The following is a 15,965-nucleotide window of genomic DNA, read 5'->3' as shown; positions in this document are numbered from 1 at the left end:
TTAGGGGTGGAAGGGAGGGGGAGGAGGGGGGGCTAGAAACGAGGTTGCACTCATGCCACAGCGCAAATAAGAGCCCGCTACCAGGAATAGTATGGGATATGGAAATATTCCCATGGCAAAAATGTGTTTCCCATATTTTGAATAGCCTTAATGTGATGGTTTGAAATAAAATAATTATTTATATATCCTAAACTCGTCATTTGATCGTGCTATCATCGACCATTTCTTCACACTTCAATATATGTGCTGTACGCACCCATAGTTGAGGTATTACACGCGTAATAAAACACAGGGATCGATAAAAACCTGCAAAGTATGATACCGTAAAGAAATATTTTATTGACTCAACCAATTGATACAACCGTTTGAGTAGCTGTGTGCTTTTAGCAGCATGTACAATTGTCTGCACAGCGGGCCTGTAATATTTTCAATTAAATTATCCGCGTTTAGCATTAAGGCATATACATCTTTATATCTTGTTAACCTAATTTTAAAGGATACAAATGAGTTTTTAACAATTTCCCTATAAACAAATGCTTGGCTTATGCATGCATCTATTGAACCATTTATTTGAGCAATTCTTTCGATGTAATGAGACGCTTGAGTTTAGAACTGAAATTTTTTTACTTTCTTTCTTGAATTCCCGCCCATATGTACTAAGTCTAAGCGTCTTTGAAAGGAAAAACGGAGTTATTTTCTGTTTTGCAGAGTTCTGTTTATTTATGTGGTTATGGGGTTCAGGAAAAAATACCTATATCACGCTTTGGCCCTTTTGAAATTTTAACGAATTCAAATCATCTTCCACTTTGAGGCCAGACAAAGACCATAACAAAGCTTATTCATCCTTGTGGACTCAGCATACCCATCGCGATAAAGGTCTGAAGGAATCTGTTTCCCCAGCCGTTTCCTACAATTCGTTTTCCTTAATTTATATTGGTATTTTGCTATTACTTCTACCGAGTCAAGTTTACCAAAATCAGTCTGGAAGAAGGATTGCATCACAGTTGTTCATCGTGGATACGAAATATCTCGTGATTCTCCCAATAATTTTCCTAACCTAACGTGATCTCTAATTAATTTTCTGCAGCTTTTCATTAGCTATAGCCTTGTGTATTACTCTATGAGAGAGATTTAAACTTTCTTTTCATGATTCTAACAATACAACACTCATTTCCGTTAACATCTGGATACCCCTTATCGCTGAAGCCTTCCAATGCTGGACACACGTCCTGCCAACGGTCATTAAATTGCTGCAGTTCTCCTTTAACGGCTTTCTGTGACGGTCCGTCAAGAATTTCACATACGTCCTTTCCAAGCCGGTTGACTCGATCAACCTTGACTTGCATTGATGGCTTTTCCTCTAGTTTAATCTAGAACGAAGAAAAAGGGTGAATGTTGCACATTAAGAAAAAGAGAGGTCAAATATCTGCAGAAGTTTATTTTTTGCGTTCTATTTGCGAAGATACCAATTTGCCAAAGATGAATCAGTTTGTCTCGAATTCGATCATTCTTTGAAGCTGCATCAGTGGAATAGTGTCAATAATATTTCTGCGCTGTTTGATGGGTTGAGGCGATCCTATTATGCTGACCAACATCGATGAAGTGATGAGTAAAATTCAGGTCAATAAACAAAAGATTGAGGCTTTAGTTCCACCAAAAGCGAAAATCTAATGGCTTAGCTAATGAAATGCCGCACAACGTACAAGTACCTGAGCTCTTTTCTTAAGGTTCTCTTGCTCGTCAGAAGGCAAATCTTCTTTGTATTCATTCATCAACGCTTTACCGTCGTCCACCCACTGATTAACAGAATCCACCAGGTCATACATCTCTTTCATTTTGTTTTGGGTATTTACCAACTAGACGGAAGAGAAAATAAACATGCAAATTATTACAATGTGGGGGGATAGGAGGGCACAAAGCCATCCCATCAATCGAGGCTTTTCAAGTCCCCGACGAGTGATTTCCCGTTTTCCACCATTTCCAATCCAGTTCACTAACTTAATTCGTCTATCTTCGTTCCCTTCACAGATTTGCCTCGTTGATAGAGGCAGTAAAAGGTATAGGGATTTTAACCTACGATCTTTCTCTTTATTTATCGATTCCATAAGTTGCAGATAACATATTACTAACTCTCTCTGCTCTTGTGATCGTAAGCTGCAAAAAATTCTTCTGACTCTAAATTAATCTGAAATAGCAGTAGAGATATTGGGCGACTCTGCCACAGAACTTCAATCACTGTGTTAATGCAATCGACTTTCATGGCTAAGCAAAGTACAACAGGGTTCCACAAAATGTTGCTCAACACATTAGATGCAAGATTGTTTTTAGAAACCAGTAAAATATCTATGTTTACACACCTTTTCCTTTTCATCAATGACTCTCTTGGCAACATGATTCCAGCAGTCGTCAAAGTCTTGTAATTGTGCTTCAATTTCCTTTGTTGTCTCTTCGTCGCTACCCGAATCCTCAATAAGGTCTTTCCCCAATTGACGGAGCCTTTGCAGTCTTTCCTCCTGTTCTTCAAGCTCCTTCTGAGTTGTCTGTTGGTATATTTACAAACTTGATAAAACTGGATCAATCGATCATTATACGTGTGGCCGAATTTTTTATCTTTTAAGGAATGACTTTCAAAATTATTTCAAAGAATGCAGGTGATTAATACAAAATGGCGTGGAGAAGGAATATCCTCTGAAGGAGAATTATATCTCTCGAAACCGAAAGAAAGTCAAACAAGTTGCACTACCACTGAATTATTCTAACTAGGTGTAATACTTACCTCAAGAAGTTCAAGGCTTTCCTTGACCTGTTGTTCGTCAGCAACATCAGTATTCGACACCTCTTTGAGAGTTTTCTCTTTCTGGCTGAGCCAGTTTAGAAGAATAAGTTCTTCATCTCGAAATTTCTGCCAGTCGATCATTGCTTTGGTTAGCTTCTGGTTTCGATCCTCACTCCAGTTCCAGGCCGTTGCCCACCTTTCGTTCACAGTTTTGATTTGTTCGCGAGTTTTACCATCCAAATCTGGGTCTGTTGAATCAATCCTCATTACCGAAGCCACTAAAGACATGTCACCAACTCCTTCTTGAAATTTCTGAGGTAAAAAAAAACCGCATGCGCAACATATTGCTATCAATAAACTTACGAGTTTTTACCAATGAGCTTTTTCTTTGTCTATCGATACTTTTCTTTTCCCGTGTTAAACATTGAAAGTACGCAAATGCTCTTTGCCAGTTCGCATGGGGCATGAATACCTCGATGTAACATGAAAACATTGATTTGACAATTACCTGATGTTCCTCCAACTGCTCCTTAACAGTTTCGTAGGTAGGGCCAATGTCATCTTCTTTGTCCATCTTTTGCTCGGCCTTTTTCAACCATATGGTCATTTTGTTTAACTGCTGTTTCAAAAGTACGGATCTCTCCTGTGAAAGCCTAAGCGGGAAAAAAACAAAACCAAAAAACAACTACGTTAATAACTTAGCTTGTTTGATTCACATCTAACGTATTCAAGGTGGTAGTACTTAATCGTTTTCGAGAGTAAATGTCAACTCTGCTCTTCGATCAATGTTAATGAGCAGTAAAACATAGCACGGGGTCATTCACTGTTACAATAATCATATCCCTGAACAACTCACTTGTCCTGATCCCTCTGGGATTGCTCAAGAAGATTTTGCAACCTTTTATCGACGTTATCCATCCGGTCTTGGAAGTGCTCCTTTTCACCTAAATCAAAGTATCCTTCCCCTATCAACGATCGTCCTTCATTCAAAACTTCATAAGTACGAGACTTTACTGGCTCAAGGTCCTGGCGAAATTTCTGTTTAGAATTAAAAACAATTTAAATGAAAAAGTAGTTCTCTTCTGTCTAATGAGTTATCTTACTGTTGACGAAAGGCACTTTTGACATTTCCAGCCCTGGCAAAAAGGCGTCAATTACGTCACTGCTCAAACTCAGATAGCCCATTAACAATGATTGAAGTGATGAAAATTATGATTTTTAAGTAAAAATAGGTAGGTCATCGCTCTATCTTTACGAGGGATGAATATTGATACATAGTCAGCACGTCATGCATTACAGTAACGAATTTCCAACCTGTTGTTCCTCTAGCTGTTTGGTTACTTCTCCCAAATCAACTGAATCATTATCATCGTAAACTGGTTTATTGTGTTCCGCGTCAGACAATCCGCTTTCCACTTCATTCAATTTCTTGCTAAGATCAGCAACTGCTTTATCGTGTTCTGATTGACTGACAAAAAGAAACTTAGTTGTTAATGGAAAACATCATTTCGTGAGATGACATTTTGTGGTGAATACATGTATTTAAGGATGTTTCAGTGGCACAGACATGTTAGTAACTTCAGTTAATCAAGGTCATTTCTTTTCATATAGACCAACAATGTCTTTTGCTGGTGGACAGTACCGAAAAGGGGGCCACGTAGTTTCTTTTTATTTTGCTGCTTCTAAACCTATCTTCAGTTGGGTATCTCAACTATATCGAAACTGCGCGTATCTATTTCCAGATTCGGTCGACCAGTTTTCGATCGTCAGTTCATCTTACGTCACTTAATCATAAGATGCATTCCTAACCATACCTGATGGCTGCTTTGCTATCCAAATTATCAAAGCCATCGTTCAGGGCTCCCTCCACAGCCTCTGCGTTCTCGATAAAGCAAGAATTCTCCACCATTACCGAAGCCTTCTGCAAAAGTGAGATATCAAACGGCCAATTTAACCCTGAGACTTAATTATTACATTGCCGAAACTTGCTCAATCAATGCCAACTTTTCTACAGTTTTGGAAGAGATGTGAATATGAAAACTATAATTGCCATGTTCTCGAAAATAAAACTCGATCATACAATGATTTTTTTTCTTACCCTTTCTTTGGCTTTGTTTCCCTCAAGGTAGTTGTACATCTCAGTTAAATACATGATAATAAGCTTCTTGTCCGGCTTTTCAACGTCGATGTCTGTAAATTTTGACAAATATTAGAGATTATGCTTACATGTAAGAGACCACTGTTTGTAATTTTGTTAGTTTTAAGTTATGGCATCGGTTCAATTGACGAACTTACTTAACATATTCCTATTTTGATTCAACCCATCGCATGATTCAACCCTCACATGAGGTCTGTAGCCTTTTCATACAACAATACTCTTAAGTCAGTTATGAGTAAACCAATTAACGCCTTTTTGAATGTCGTAACTATAAATCTCAACGTTCAAAACAAATTTTTTGGCTAAAAAAAATTCTCAACTTTCGTCCACTACGCTCAAGCAACAATGACAATGATGAGATGTTGCATTTTTTGGAAAATTAATTTCATCGCATGTGTCATATGAACAATAGAACTTCAACCGTTTCTCCTTTTTAAGATTCGAACCCTCTAGAGTTGGACCAGGCCCTCTGTTTAAATTATGCAGTAAGATGATATATATCCCCATGCGGATTTCAAATCGAAAACTTCGCAGACAACAAGACGATACCATTAGGTAAAGCTCATACGAGGCTTTCAGCAAATATTACAAACCTGTCGAGTCTAAGTAGCGCGGAACGCCGAAGTGCTTTTCTGCCATCTTAAAAGAGTTGTCCAGTCTGGCTCGAGTCGATGACTGCGCAATGGCATTGAAGTCAAACAGTCCAGGTCTGAGAGAAAAGAAAATATCGTTGTTTTCGAACAGAAAGTAACACTATTTGTTTCTTGCACGTGCGTTTATTAAGTTATTACAATTTTTCCGTACCCGTAGGAATGAATAAGAGCGTTGAATGCCAGACCATCTCTCCAGCTTGAAGAAAAATCAGATATTGTGACGTGGTCTTCATACCTAGATTCGAAAAGATTGTTCAATTAAAAGAAAAGGTTTCAAAACCTCCAAGATTATTTAAAATACACAAAGGAATCGTTTAATTGCATCCCACTCACCCTTTCAAGCGTTCTTTGCACCAATCAAGAAGCTTCTTTTCGACATTGAACGATTTCGCCGTCTCCTCTGTTACTGTTTCCTGCATAATCTCTTGGACCTACCAAGTCAAAAATTAGAGCTTTTTTTTCTTTTTGTTTCTTTGAGAATACCTAGTGCATCACTGACCTTAGAGAACTGATCAGTTATTAACTACCTGACAATTTTCCCGAGCTGTAAAATTGTGCTGGACTTCCTTGGGCACAGTGGAGAATGAACGCCTCTTAGAGTATTGATTAATATATCGAGGATCAACTAGCTTCTTGCCTTTATCATTAGCGTTTAGACCAAAGGTTAACTTCACTGATTCATCATGATTATGCAAGTAGTTGTAATGACCCTAACTGACTTAGAAGAAACGCATAGACGTAAAGCGCATTAGCTCTTGCGACATACATAAACAATGGTTCATGGAACCTGCTCTTACATTCAGTTTACTAGGTGTATTTGGTAACATTGGCTTGCAAACGATCATGAAGTTCTTACCTGGAATCTGAGAATGACACTCCACATGAGGCCAAGAATTACACGAGGTTTTCCATCCACAATGTCAAAAGCATTGATACCCACCAGTTTAACCTTAAGAAACACAGTGAAGTTAGTTATTTAATATGTATATTTTACAGAGACATGCAAAGAGTAAAACTAATGTATGAGTGTACTTGTTTAAAGACAGAACTGTTTGCTCCATACTCCTCCTAAACCCTTAAGCTTCCTAAGTAAGGGTATGGTTGCTTGCCACCTTAAACTCCCTCGGTTATTTCGGACCATGATGATTAGCGTTTTTCCCTCACTTTGTCAGCCCAAATTCGAAAGGTTTAAGACTGCACTACCGTTAGCTGCGCATACACTCCTGCAAGTTCCCATCGGCTCCACTAAGAACACATCCCCTGGCTATTTCTTTACCTTCAATGGAAACTTTAGTCTACCTAACACTCATTCAAGAAAAATAAAATGGCTTATTGACTGTCAGATTAAAAATAAAGAAAAAAGGAAAACTCAGCGGCGTGTTGGTAATGCATCAGTTGTCCTTCCCAGCAACCAGCAGCCGTAGCAGTACATCGTGTTACAAATACGTTCCTGGATCACAGACCAGAACTACATTGAAAAGGAGTACAAGTATAAACAAAAAGACTGTGCGGTCTTGTTACCTTTTGCTTCTCAAGCAATTTCATAGCTTGTTCAACATTGTTCAACTTATGAACACGCAAGTTTCCTTTTTCTTTTTTCTGAATAAGCAAGATAGAAAGAGATGCATTTATTAAGGCCTGTTCACAGATACTGGATCCGTCTGTAATTAATATCTTCGGATATTGTAAAGCGCTATTGATCTGTTATTGTAAATATAAGAAATAAATTATTATTATTATCATTATTATTATTATTATTATTATTATTATTATAAAAACTGACCAGTCACGAGTGAGTTACACAGTCTCACAGCTAATATGTTGACGGTAAAACAGACCGACAGGTTTTCACGAACCGGACTTATGACACCCCACTGACATCAACTTTTCACCTGACTCTGATTTTGGTATTTGGTCAGAATGTCAAAAAGTCAGTCACCACTACCGACAACAGACCCCCTCAGGACTACCCTCAACCGGACGATCAGACTCAGTACACGATCAAATCATCTTTGAAAGACGTCTTAGTCCTTCTATAAATCCTCTGATACAAAAACAAATATTGAGAACTTGTCAATCGCATAACAATATGGGTTTACTATTTGACGAATTGAGCGGTAAATTTAAACGGGATAGATCCTCAAAACAGAGAACAATCACTTGCGTTTACCAATTTTGTGTTACAAAGGACTTCCATCATATTCAGCAACATCTTCCCGTCCATAAAATCTACTACAACATCTTTTATTTCCATGGGAGGATCGTGCTGTGGGAAAAAAAGCGTAAAAGCATGATTACTAGCCCAATGCAATATGATCAATCATGCCGCCGTCAGCTACATTTGTTTAAGAAGGGCCCTGGAGGCACCCTTTGATTGAATTGATCACGGCTTACTACAATTTAAAATTGTTTGAAACAATCCGCATCGCCTCCTAGTCTAGTGAGACCCCGAGCTTAAAGCAGAACCTCCTTCGACATTGCATTTTCTCGCGCTTGAGATCGTTTCGGCAATTTCAACACAAATTTGCCGCTATACCCTTAAGATGATTTATTCAAAATGCTCAAACAAATTAAAATGTTAACATAATGTAAGAAAAAGTACGATAGAGTTTGCCTTACCTGAGCGAGTCTTGCGTTTACCCATTTTGTGAACGTTTTTCTGTGTAGGGCTTCTCTCTCACCTTTGGTAAAAGAAATTATTCGAGATATTAAAAAAAAAACACTGATTTTTAATTCTAAAATGGTTTATAAGATAATAGTTTGTTTCAGTTTTCTGTTTCGTTGTTCGCTTTGTTTTTGTTCCTGACAGTTAGTTGATTTCTTTTAATTTAATTCTGGCTATTCGCTAATCACATATCTTACAGTGTGCTTTTTTTGAAATGATTGAATGCCAAATTCCATTACTTTTCTAGCCTCTTGGTCTGTAGAAGACTTAAAAGAGTCTGTGTTTCTTTAAGATAGTGAAGGATGTCTTGGCATTGTAGAGTAGCCTTGCTATTCACAAAAGATCTCGAGTTTAGCATTCTATTCTCCACCACATATCATGGAGATTTTTTAAAAACTCCGATTATTCTGCAAATTCGCTGTTCTCATATCTTTTAGATCTTTACTTTTTTATATGTGCGTTTAAAAAATAAAGAAGCCTTGGAGCAGCCTTATCATAATAAGATATTAGTAAGAAAACAACGCGAAAGTTTGATGTTCTTCTATTTATTTCCTACTTCGGTAAATAAACATGAAAAATGGCTTCTTTTTTTCGGATAGAAAATTTCTAGCAGGGCGTGATTATTTCCATAATTAATTGGACTTTGGAAGACAGTGAAATGAATACAAATTGTTTTTATAGCCAGTCGTGTAACTCTCGAAACTACTTTCTCCATTACGGGAACATATAGCCACTCCACAACGATATTGTTTGGGTTTAAACAGCTGTTGTTGAACCTTCTTGATTTTCAATATCGCTCTCTAATTATAACCGATTTTTTTTTTTTTTTTTTTTTTTTTCATGTGCATTTTAGATTAACATTAAAATTCTTTAAGTAGTTCAATTTGTCATATGATGATAGAATAGTGGAATGAAACCAGAGTTAAGTGGTCTCAAGGGCCTTTTGTTATTATGATTATTCCATTTAGGGAAAACAAGGAATATTTACAATTCTGGAATGATGTAACGTCAAATTTGTTGTGATAAATTTCCATTATTCTCCAGTACTTTTGATGTTAATATTTTCGTCGGCGACGATTTTAGACCGACTCATATTGGAATGTTTTTCAATTAAGAGCAAACATAGAGCTTAGTTAACAGTTTTAAAAAGTTTGCACGATCGTTTTCTTTCCTGTCAACAGACTGTATAGAAATTTCACTGAAGCAAACCCCTTATATTAATTCCATTTGCGGCAGGAAATGTCTTTCGACTGATTTCCTTTCCCTTTTCACCCTTGATTAAGTAAAATGCAAATATCAAGATTGAAATTGATAGTCGTCTCACTTCATTACACAGGCTAGTATATTTTTAATATTCGCATGTATTGATGAAGTGGTCCATATTTATCGTGATTAAAATCAACATGTACGGCCATAAAGAATACCGTTCCAAGAAAAAGTGAAGCTTTGATTTACCCGCTTCTTCATGGGATAGCGTTCTACGCATGATGAGTAAAAATTTATTTACCTGAGAGGGCTCGTTTATCACTTGAAAATAACTACACGCCGCATTCCATGCATATCTTACAGATTCGATGGTCAATCGCTGACAAAATGTGGGATAATTATTGCTCTGTGAACAATTCAGTCAACTGTCTTGCTAGTAAACACTTCGGTTGAAATATGAAAACATGTTCAATACTCGGTTTAAGGGATGTAGCAGAATTATCTAAACTTGAGGTTGAGTATGGTAAAGAACGCAATAGCGTCAATTTCCTAAAGTGCTATATAGATCTTGTTATTTTTCCCTTTTGAACTTCATAAAGTTACTAGTCCTCGATTGTGAAATGTTGTTTAACTTTTAACAACTTAGTAAGAGCTCTCTTGGTAAAATTTGTTGACATGAAAACAACGAGCCTGTGAACTGAAAGTTGTGATATGATAATGGAATGATAAGGTACGCACTGCAATGTGTAGATAATTGTTTACAACTTATAGAAGAATGGTAAGTTTTAATCTATTTCACCCAGATTAATAACATCCGATCGTCAGTCTCTAAATGCGAGTGTTGGAAGCAGTTAGCAAACTTTTCTGGAAGAGCTTTGGAACTTCAACGAAAGAGCGAAAATTGCGCTTATTGCGCCAGGGGGCGAAAACTTGCGCTAATTGAATGAATCACAGAAAATAAAATTGTACAAACATTTTCCGAGAGCGAGTGCAGAGGTAAAGTACAAGAAACGGATGAAAAGGCTTCTAGGTTGTCCCTACCTGATCGGTCCGAGATCATTCTTTTGAGTTTCATGGAGTTTTGGCGAGCGACTTCTGCTTCTTGGCCGTTCATGTTTAAACGCGAGTTCAGCTCTCCAAGATTTGTGCACGAATAGTGTTGCTCAATTTAGTGTTGGTATGCAAATTTATATTCAGCCATCCAGCCGCCTGTTTGTCTTTGATGACCCCAAGCCCAAAGGGTCAACCTAATTTTAATATGAATAGTTGCACTTGAAGATCTGTTTGGTGTCTTTTCGTAAATTTAAGAACGACTTTGTTTTCTAACAGCTCTAACGGTGCGTTACAAAGCGTGTTATAAAGATTAGCACCTTGCAACAAACAAATAATCCTTTTTTGAGAAAATTAAATATTCACATCAAAATATCACGGAAAAGGAAAAATTATGTCAGGTACTGACAGCGCAATTGAGTGGTTGCTTAGGCCCGATTCCAGTCGACGTGATTGTAGTTGTCGGGTATTTTGTGCATGACCTCACGTTTTCAGACTTGTAACGACCCAATTCTGCTTTAATTGCACATTTTGAACAAAGAGCAATGAGGAGAGATACGAACATATTAGAGGTGCATTATCTATTTTTGATTAGAAAATAAAAACGCCGAGTGTATAAATGAATGCACAACATTAGCGTCTTTGCTATCCGTTACTAGCTTGAGTTCATTCAATAGTAAAAACTCTGAAACAGAAAAACTATTTTTGCAGTTTCTTTTCCTTTTTACCAAAGACCGTACTATAAGCTCTTTGTGTGTTTACTAGCCTTGTACTTAACACAGGTTCAAGTTTCTCCAACTTTAATTTGTTTCGTTCCAGAAAAAAAGGCCACATAGCGAAGCAACACTATTTTGCGAAATAAATTGAGGATTTCTTTTGAAAATAAGCAAACATGCTAAAAGTGTATTTAGCTGTAGCCCGAGTTCTCAGGGCTTCAAGTTAAAAGCAATGAGACCATTCCTCACGCGCAGGAATTTCGGACTTTTTTGAAGTACTTACGTTTTTATTAATTATTAATCACGAGAGCTTGGCTGACAAACGCTCTGAAAAAAAACTGCAAACTATTTTATATTATTTGTATATGTTTTGGCCTTTTGATAGTTAAGAAAACAGTTTACAGCTGAAATTAGGAGACAGCAAGTTGACCTTAAGTGGGCCTATATTTGCATTGGTCTGATGTGTTCGGTCTCTTCACCTGCCCGTGGCATGGGTACATTGTGCTGAATGGCTCCAGTATTCCTGATTTAGGATGCACCATCTCAAGGCTTCCCCATTTGTATCTTAATACTATAGTTATTTCATTTTTAGCGCGAACTTGGCCATATCACCTGGCTAATTCCCCAGCAAAATTAATTAATTATCATAAACACATTAATCAGTATTTTTTGCATAAACGACCGCGCATGATGAACCCGTCGTGCTCTAATTCTCATCGTAGAGCTACGTCTTCCTTATACGCTCATAAAAACCCAGAAAATAACAATGTTTTCCCCTCTTCTAGTCAACGCTAACGTCGAAGTAGACAAACTAAAATATTAGAACGGATCCATAATGAGTAAATTGAATCTGTTTCATGAATATCATATGTATATGTGTTTTGCTGGATCACCACAAACAAGTTACGATTTTTTTCTTATTATCGATAGCTTTCGACATCATGTTTAATAAATCATCTCAGTGAACACAATGTTACAACGAAAAGCTTAAATCATCGAGTCTTGTATTTGCTACTATAGTTTCACCTGTAGCCAGTTGTTATAACTGAAATTTTGTTTGTGTTTTGGCGTCTCTGCGAATGAAAGTCACTTTTAAGCCGCTTTCCCACTTACCAGCTAACTGAGTGAACTTCCTTGTATACTGTGCATTGCGTTGAACAGTCGTTGCTGCTGTTTGAAATTTTCTTAAAGATGGCGTGCGAGCTGTGTTTTTGGATGCCATCTTTATCGATTCCTGGAGAAACACCTAGTTCACTGTCAAATAAATTTATGTAAAAAACTTGATTCTAGAAAGATTATCTCTCATGATAATGTCATATTTGGGCCATCAAATGGTTCTCTAGAAACGGTAATACTGCACTGAGTTGAAACAATCATTTTTCTTTGAAAGGCTTGAACATTGCGAAAAAACTAACTAATTGCTTGATATCTTCTCCAGTAATAATTGATACCTTCAGAATTGAAATCTTATGGAAAAAAAATTTAAAAAGCTCATTACAATTTTTAATAAAGAAGGCGGCTGAACATAACTGTTACGGTTGCTACAAAAATAACATATTGGAAATATTCAGCATTTCCCTGGAATCGGGAGCTACGAATATTTGTAAACTGAGACGATAAAATAAACATCACATGAAACGTCAGTAAGTTGATTTATGGTTGGAAACAACTTGTTACTGTTAATTCAACATCGAAGTGTCCACTTCATAGCGATTTCTTAGATGATCGCCAAATAAAATATAATTCAGATTTTTTTTCATCTTCAACATACCATGTACAGGATAACTTTGATTTCGAAAAAATTTTTTGTTTGTTTCATTTTCAGTTAAAAGGGCTTACTGGATAGTCAGTCACTGCCAATGGACCCTGATTTGAAGGAAAGCTTCAACAGGTTGAGGAAACATGTCAGTCACTAAAAACGAAAAGTCAGTTGGGCTTCGTATGCTGGTTAGTACCTTAAAAAATGCCTCATTGGGATAACTCTTTTTTAATAATGAAGACACTTTTATTTTATTTTCATAACGATGAAAGTCCTTTCAACCGAAGTTTCAGACTCACAGGAAAATTTTCGGTAAATAGGTTCCTGAACGAGAGTTGTGATATCTGACATTTAAACTATTCAAGAGATTCTTATAGATTGGATTATTAGAAAAATCCGCCTGTGTTTCCAAGAATGTTAAATGAGCTCGGATATTGAATTGAAGGACTTGACATGGATTGGTGAGAAAAACGTAGATGAAAAGCTATGGACATTTGAGAAAATTACTAAAAAGATACCCCAAAGAAATACACCAATTCACCTCACCTTTTACTGACTCATATACAAAAAATAAATCAGTTGCAATGTTTTTTCACTTTAGTCGGATGAACTCCAGAGTTCCATGCAGATCAGTTCAGAGATTGTTTTTCAACATGAATATTTTATACTCATGTTGCTGGTACAATTGTCATCAAATAAATTCTTGCATTAAAACTGACCAAAACACTCAGCTTTTTATTAACCTCTTGAACAACAGGCAATGAAATGTAAATCCTATCGACGCTGTCTTGTTGGTGGGTTTGGTAATCTTTGCTGTTTATCTGCTCTTTTGTTTGTTTGTTTGTTTGTTTGTTTGTTTTTCAGTGCATGTTTTCAGATCCTTTGTTACAGTCCTGAATGCACCTATTTTGAAAGCAGTTACCGGTATCTGACCCGCCGAACAGTTCACCCATAAAAATCACCATATTCGGCCAAAACTAAAGAAACTTGAAGACGTGTCATATAATTTTTTAAAGTCGGTTCGTAAGCAATATAATATGCAACGACTTAGTGCAAACTGCAGCAGACCTAACTCTATACCAGAAATAGAGATGTTTTGTTTTTGTTGTTTTTTTTTTGTAATATACTGACTACAGAAAAAGAGCATGAAATGATTTCTATTCTGATGTTTTTTTGTGAGCCCACGAAGAAGAAATCCTAAATAATTCAAAATCAGCAGGAACTGCACAATGCTTAAGTCTAGGCTACAATCATGAGGTAGTTTGATACACGTTTAAGCTGAGGGACGCTCTCTATCCGCGAGCGACAAGTCCCAGTTCAAATTATTATTTAACGATATATATTGTACAACGATGTACTTACTTCGTGCCTTGACTATTACTGATGTGTGTCGAGCTCCAACTTTAATATTGTTAGCAGCTCGCTGAAACAATTTAAGTTTAGGTCTGGCACCACCAGCAGCTTTTTTAGCTTCCATCATCACATCGAATGTCTCCCCGTTTTTTTATTTTTTATTTCGAAAAAAGGTTATGCAAAATACAGCCCACTGAAAAGAGAAACAATACAATTTTTTGCCACTAAACCGTTCTCTGGAAACCGACCTTTGTCCAGACTGACCCTCTGGCTCAGATGCTAATATAGAACTTATTTTTTATCAGTTTCCACGGTGATTTTGCCGGAACGCTAGCGTGATGGCGAACTGATGCAAAGTCGATCCAGTTTAGTTTTCATACGTAGGCATCAAATATAGAGTGAAGAAATGCTTTTTTTTTCTGAGGCCTCAAGGAGAAACAGGTCTGGCAGCTGCAAGTGTGTCATAACAGCTTAAAAGCAGTATTATGAATTATTTGGTTTTGAAACATTACATTCTTGAATAATGATACTGGATGATTTAAATTTTGCTAAATTAAGTAAATATCAATTCATAATGAATGATATGGAAAAACCGACATTGAAGGCAACTCAACTGTCGCTTACAAATTAAAATAAACTGCTGAGATAAACTGAACTCATACTGAAATACAACTCTACGACTTTACCTTACATAAAGGGTCTGGCCTTGAACAAGCCATCCTGTATCATTAAGATATCGTTGTCAACGGACCCTGATTCTTACCGTAGCATATTACATCATTAAAGCCCAAGAAATATTAAAAATCGATTAGCTTAAGCTTAGCCCTAGCTTTGACCCCTACCGGTGACTAGCATTTAATTTCTCCTTAAAATATCACCCCTGAATCAGCCATGAAGGTCACGAAAATAAAAGAAATGATCACCAAAAGAGGAACCTCTAGATTGTTAAAAAAAACTCTCCTCGTTAGCACCTTAGATAATGTACAGAGAGCGGTATAGAGAATATGAATACTTATCTTAGGGTGCGCAGGAATAACGCTCGGCTGAATATACTCCCCTGCAAAGCTTGACTTTAGGCCAAAGATATCAAGGAAACGATAAACTGTGTGGGTCAAAGGTGTTTTATGGGGAAGTGTTGTTTTATTCAGTTTGAGATGTATCATTAAATTATTGACCAAATATTAATTAATAACTTGTGATGAAATCAATTTCATTTGATCTAGGGATGAAAACCAAGCAAATATACCTCACCCCCAGCGTGAGCCTGGGTTCGAGTCCCGTCGAAGCCTGAATTTCTTCGAGGATAATTTCCTCACAATTTACAATTTTTTTTAATTCTTTATAATTTATTTATTTTCAGTTAGTTGTCAGTTGGTAGCATTTTCCCCTTTTCCAATGTTAATGTTGTAACTAATGAAAAAAAATTACGTATGCATCAAAACTTTATCTATTCACTCTGATGCTATTTCGTCCTCGGAGACCCAGGGGCTGTGGGTCGATTTCAAGTTAGGGCATGAAGAGCCCCTGGGGACATTGTCTTACAAACGGTCGCAGTCGTTCTGCCATCTGATTGGTACCAGAAAATCTTTGTGTTTTTCTGCCCAATCAGAGTGAAATGTACTTTAGAGT

General features: G+C 36.9%; 1 protein-coding gene across 4 annotated transcripts; it reads right to left on the bottom strand.

The window, feature by feature from the left end:
• Window positions 1–319: 319 nt before the first annotated feature.
• Window positions 320–14,476, bottom strand: LOC111325917 (utrophin). Of its 4 annotated transcripts, none has more exons than XM_022929834.2 (17): window positions 14,346–14,476; window positions 8,207–8,268; window positions 7,758–7,853; window positions 7,109–7,186; window positions 6,444–6,536; window positions 5,921–6,018; window positions 5,739–5,822; window positions 5,528–5,643; window positions 4,875–4,966; window positions 4,591–4,697; window positions 4,091–4,244; window positions 3,633–3,814; window positions 3,285–3,429; window positions 2,777–3,088; window positions 2,358–2,540; window positions 1,710–1,856; window positions 320–1,370 (listed from the first exon to the last, which is right to left on the bottom strand). In XM_022929834.2, exons 1-17 carry the CDS (start codon window positions 14,461–14,463, stop codon window positions 1,119–1,121), a joined length of 2,319 nt encoding a protein of 772 aa, XP_022785569.2. In that variant the 5' UTR covers window positions 14,464–14,476; the 3' UTR covers window positions 320–1,118. The 4 variants fall into 4 exon arrangements, with proteins under 4 accessions (XP_022785569.2, XP_022785567.2, XP_022785568.2 ...); XM_022929832.2 differs by lacking the exon at window positions 14,346–14,476 and adding an exon at window positions 12,338–12,461; XM_022929833.2 differs by lacking the exon at window positions 14,346–14,476 and adding an exon at window positions 10,500–10,651.
• Window positions 14,477–15,965: the final 1,489 nt, after the last annotated feature.

Source organism: Stylophora pistillata, chromosome 8, assembly GCF_964205215.1.
Source record: "Stylophora pistillata chromosome 8, jaStyPist1.2, whole genome shotgun sequence".
In the NCBI taxonomy this organism is placed as follows: Eukaryota; Metazoa; Cnidaria; class Anthozoa; order Scleractinia; family Pocilloporidae; genus Stylophora; species Stylophora pistillata.
The sequence above is the reverse complement of the archived record's forward strand: the minus strand, read 5'-3'. Positions and strand labels throughout refer to the sequence as shown.

Excerpts from the sequence above, each read along its gene's own strand:
- LOC111325917 (XM_022929834.2), bottom strand. The coding sequence starts at position 14,463 with ATGATGGAAGCTAAAAAAGCTGCTGGTGGTGCCAGACCTAAACTTAAA. Across the intron at positions 7,854-8,206 it reads TAAACGCAAGACTCGCTCAG|CACGATCCTCCCATGGAAAT; the intron begins GTAAGGCAAACT and ends TTTTTCCCACAG. Across the intron at positions 5,823-5,920 it reads TGCAAAGAACGCTTGAAAGG|GTATGAAGACCACGTCACAA; the intron begins GTGAGTGGGATG and ends TTTCGAATCTAG.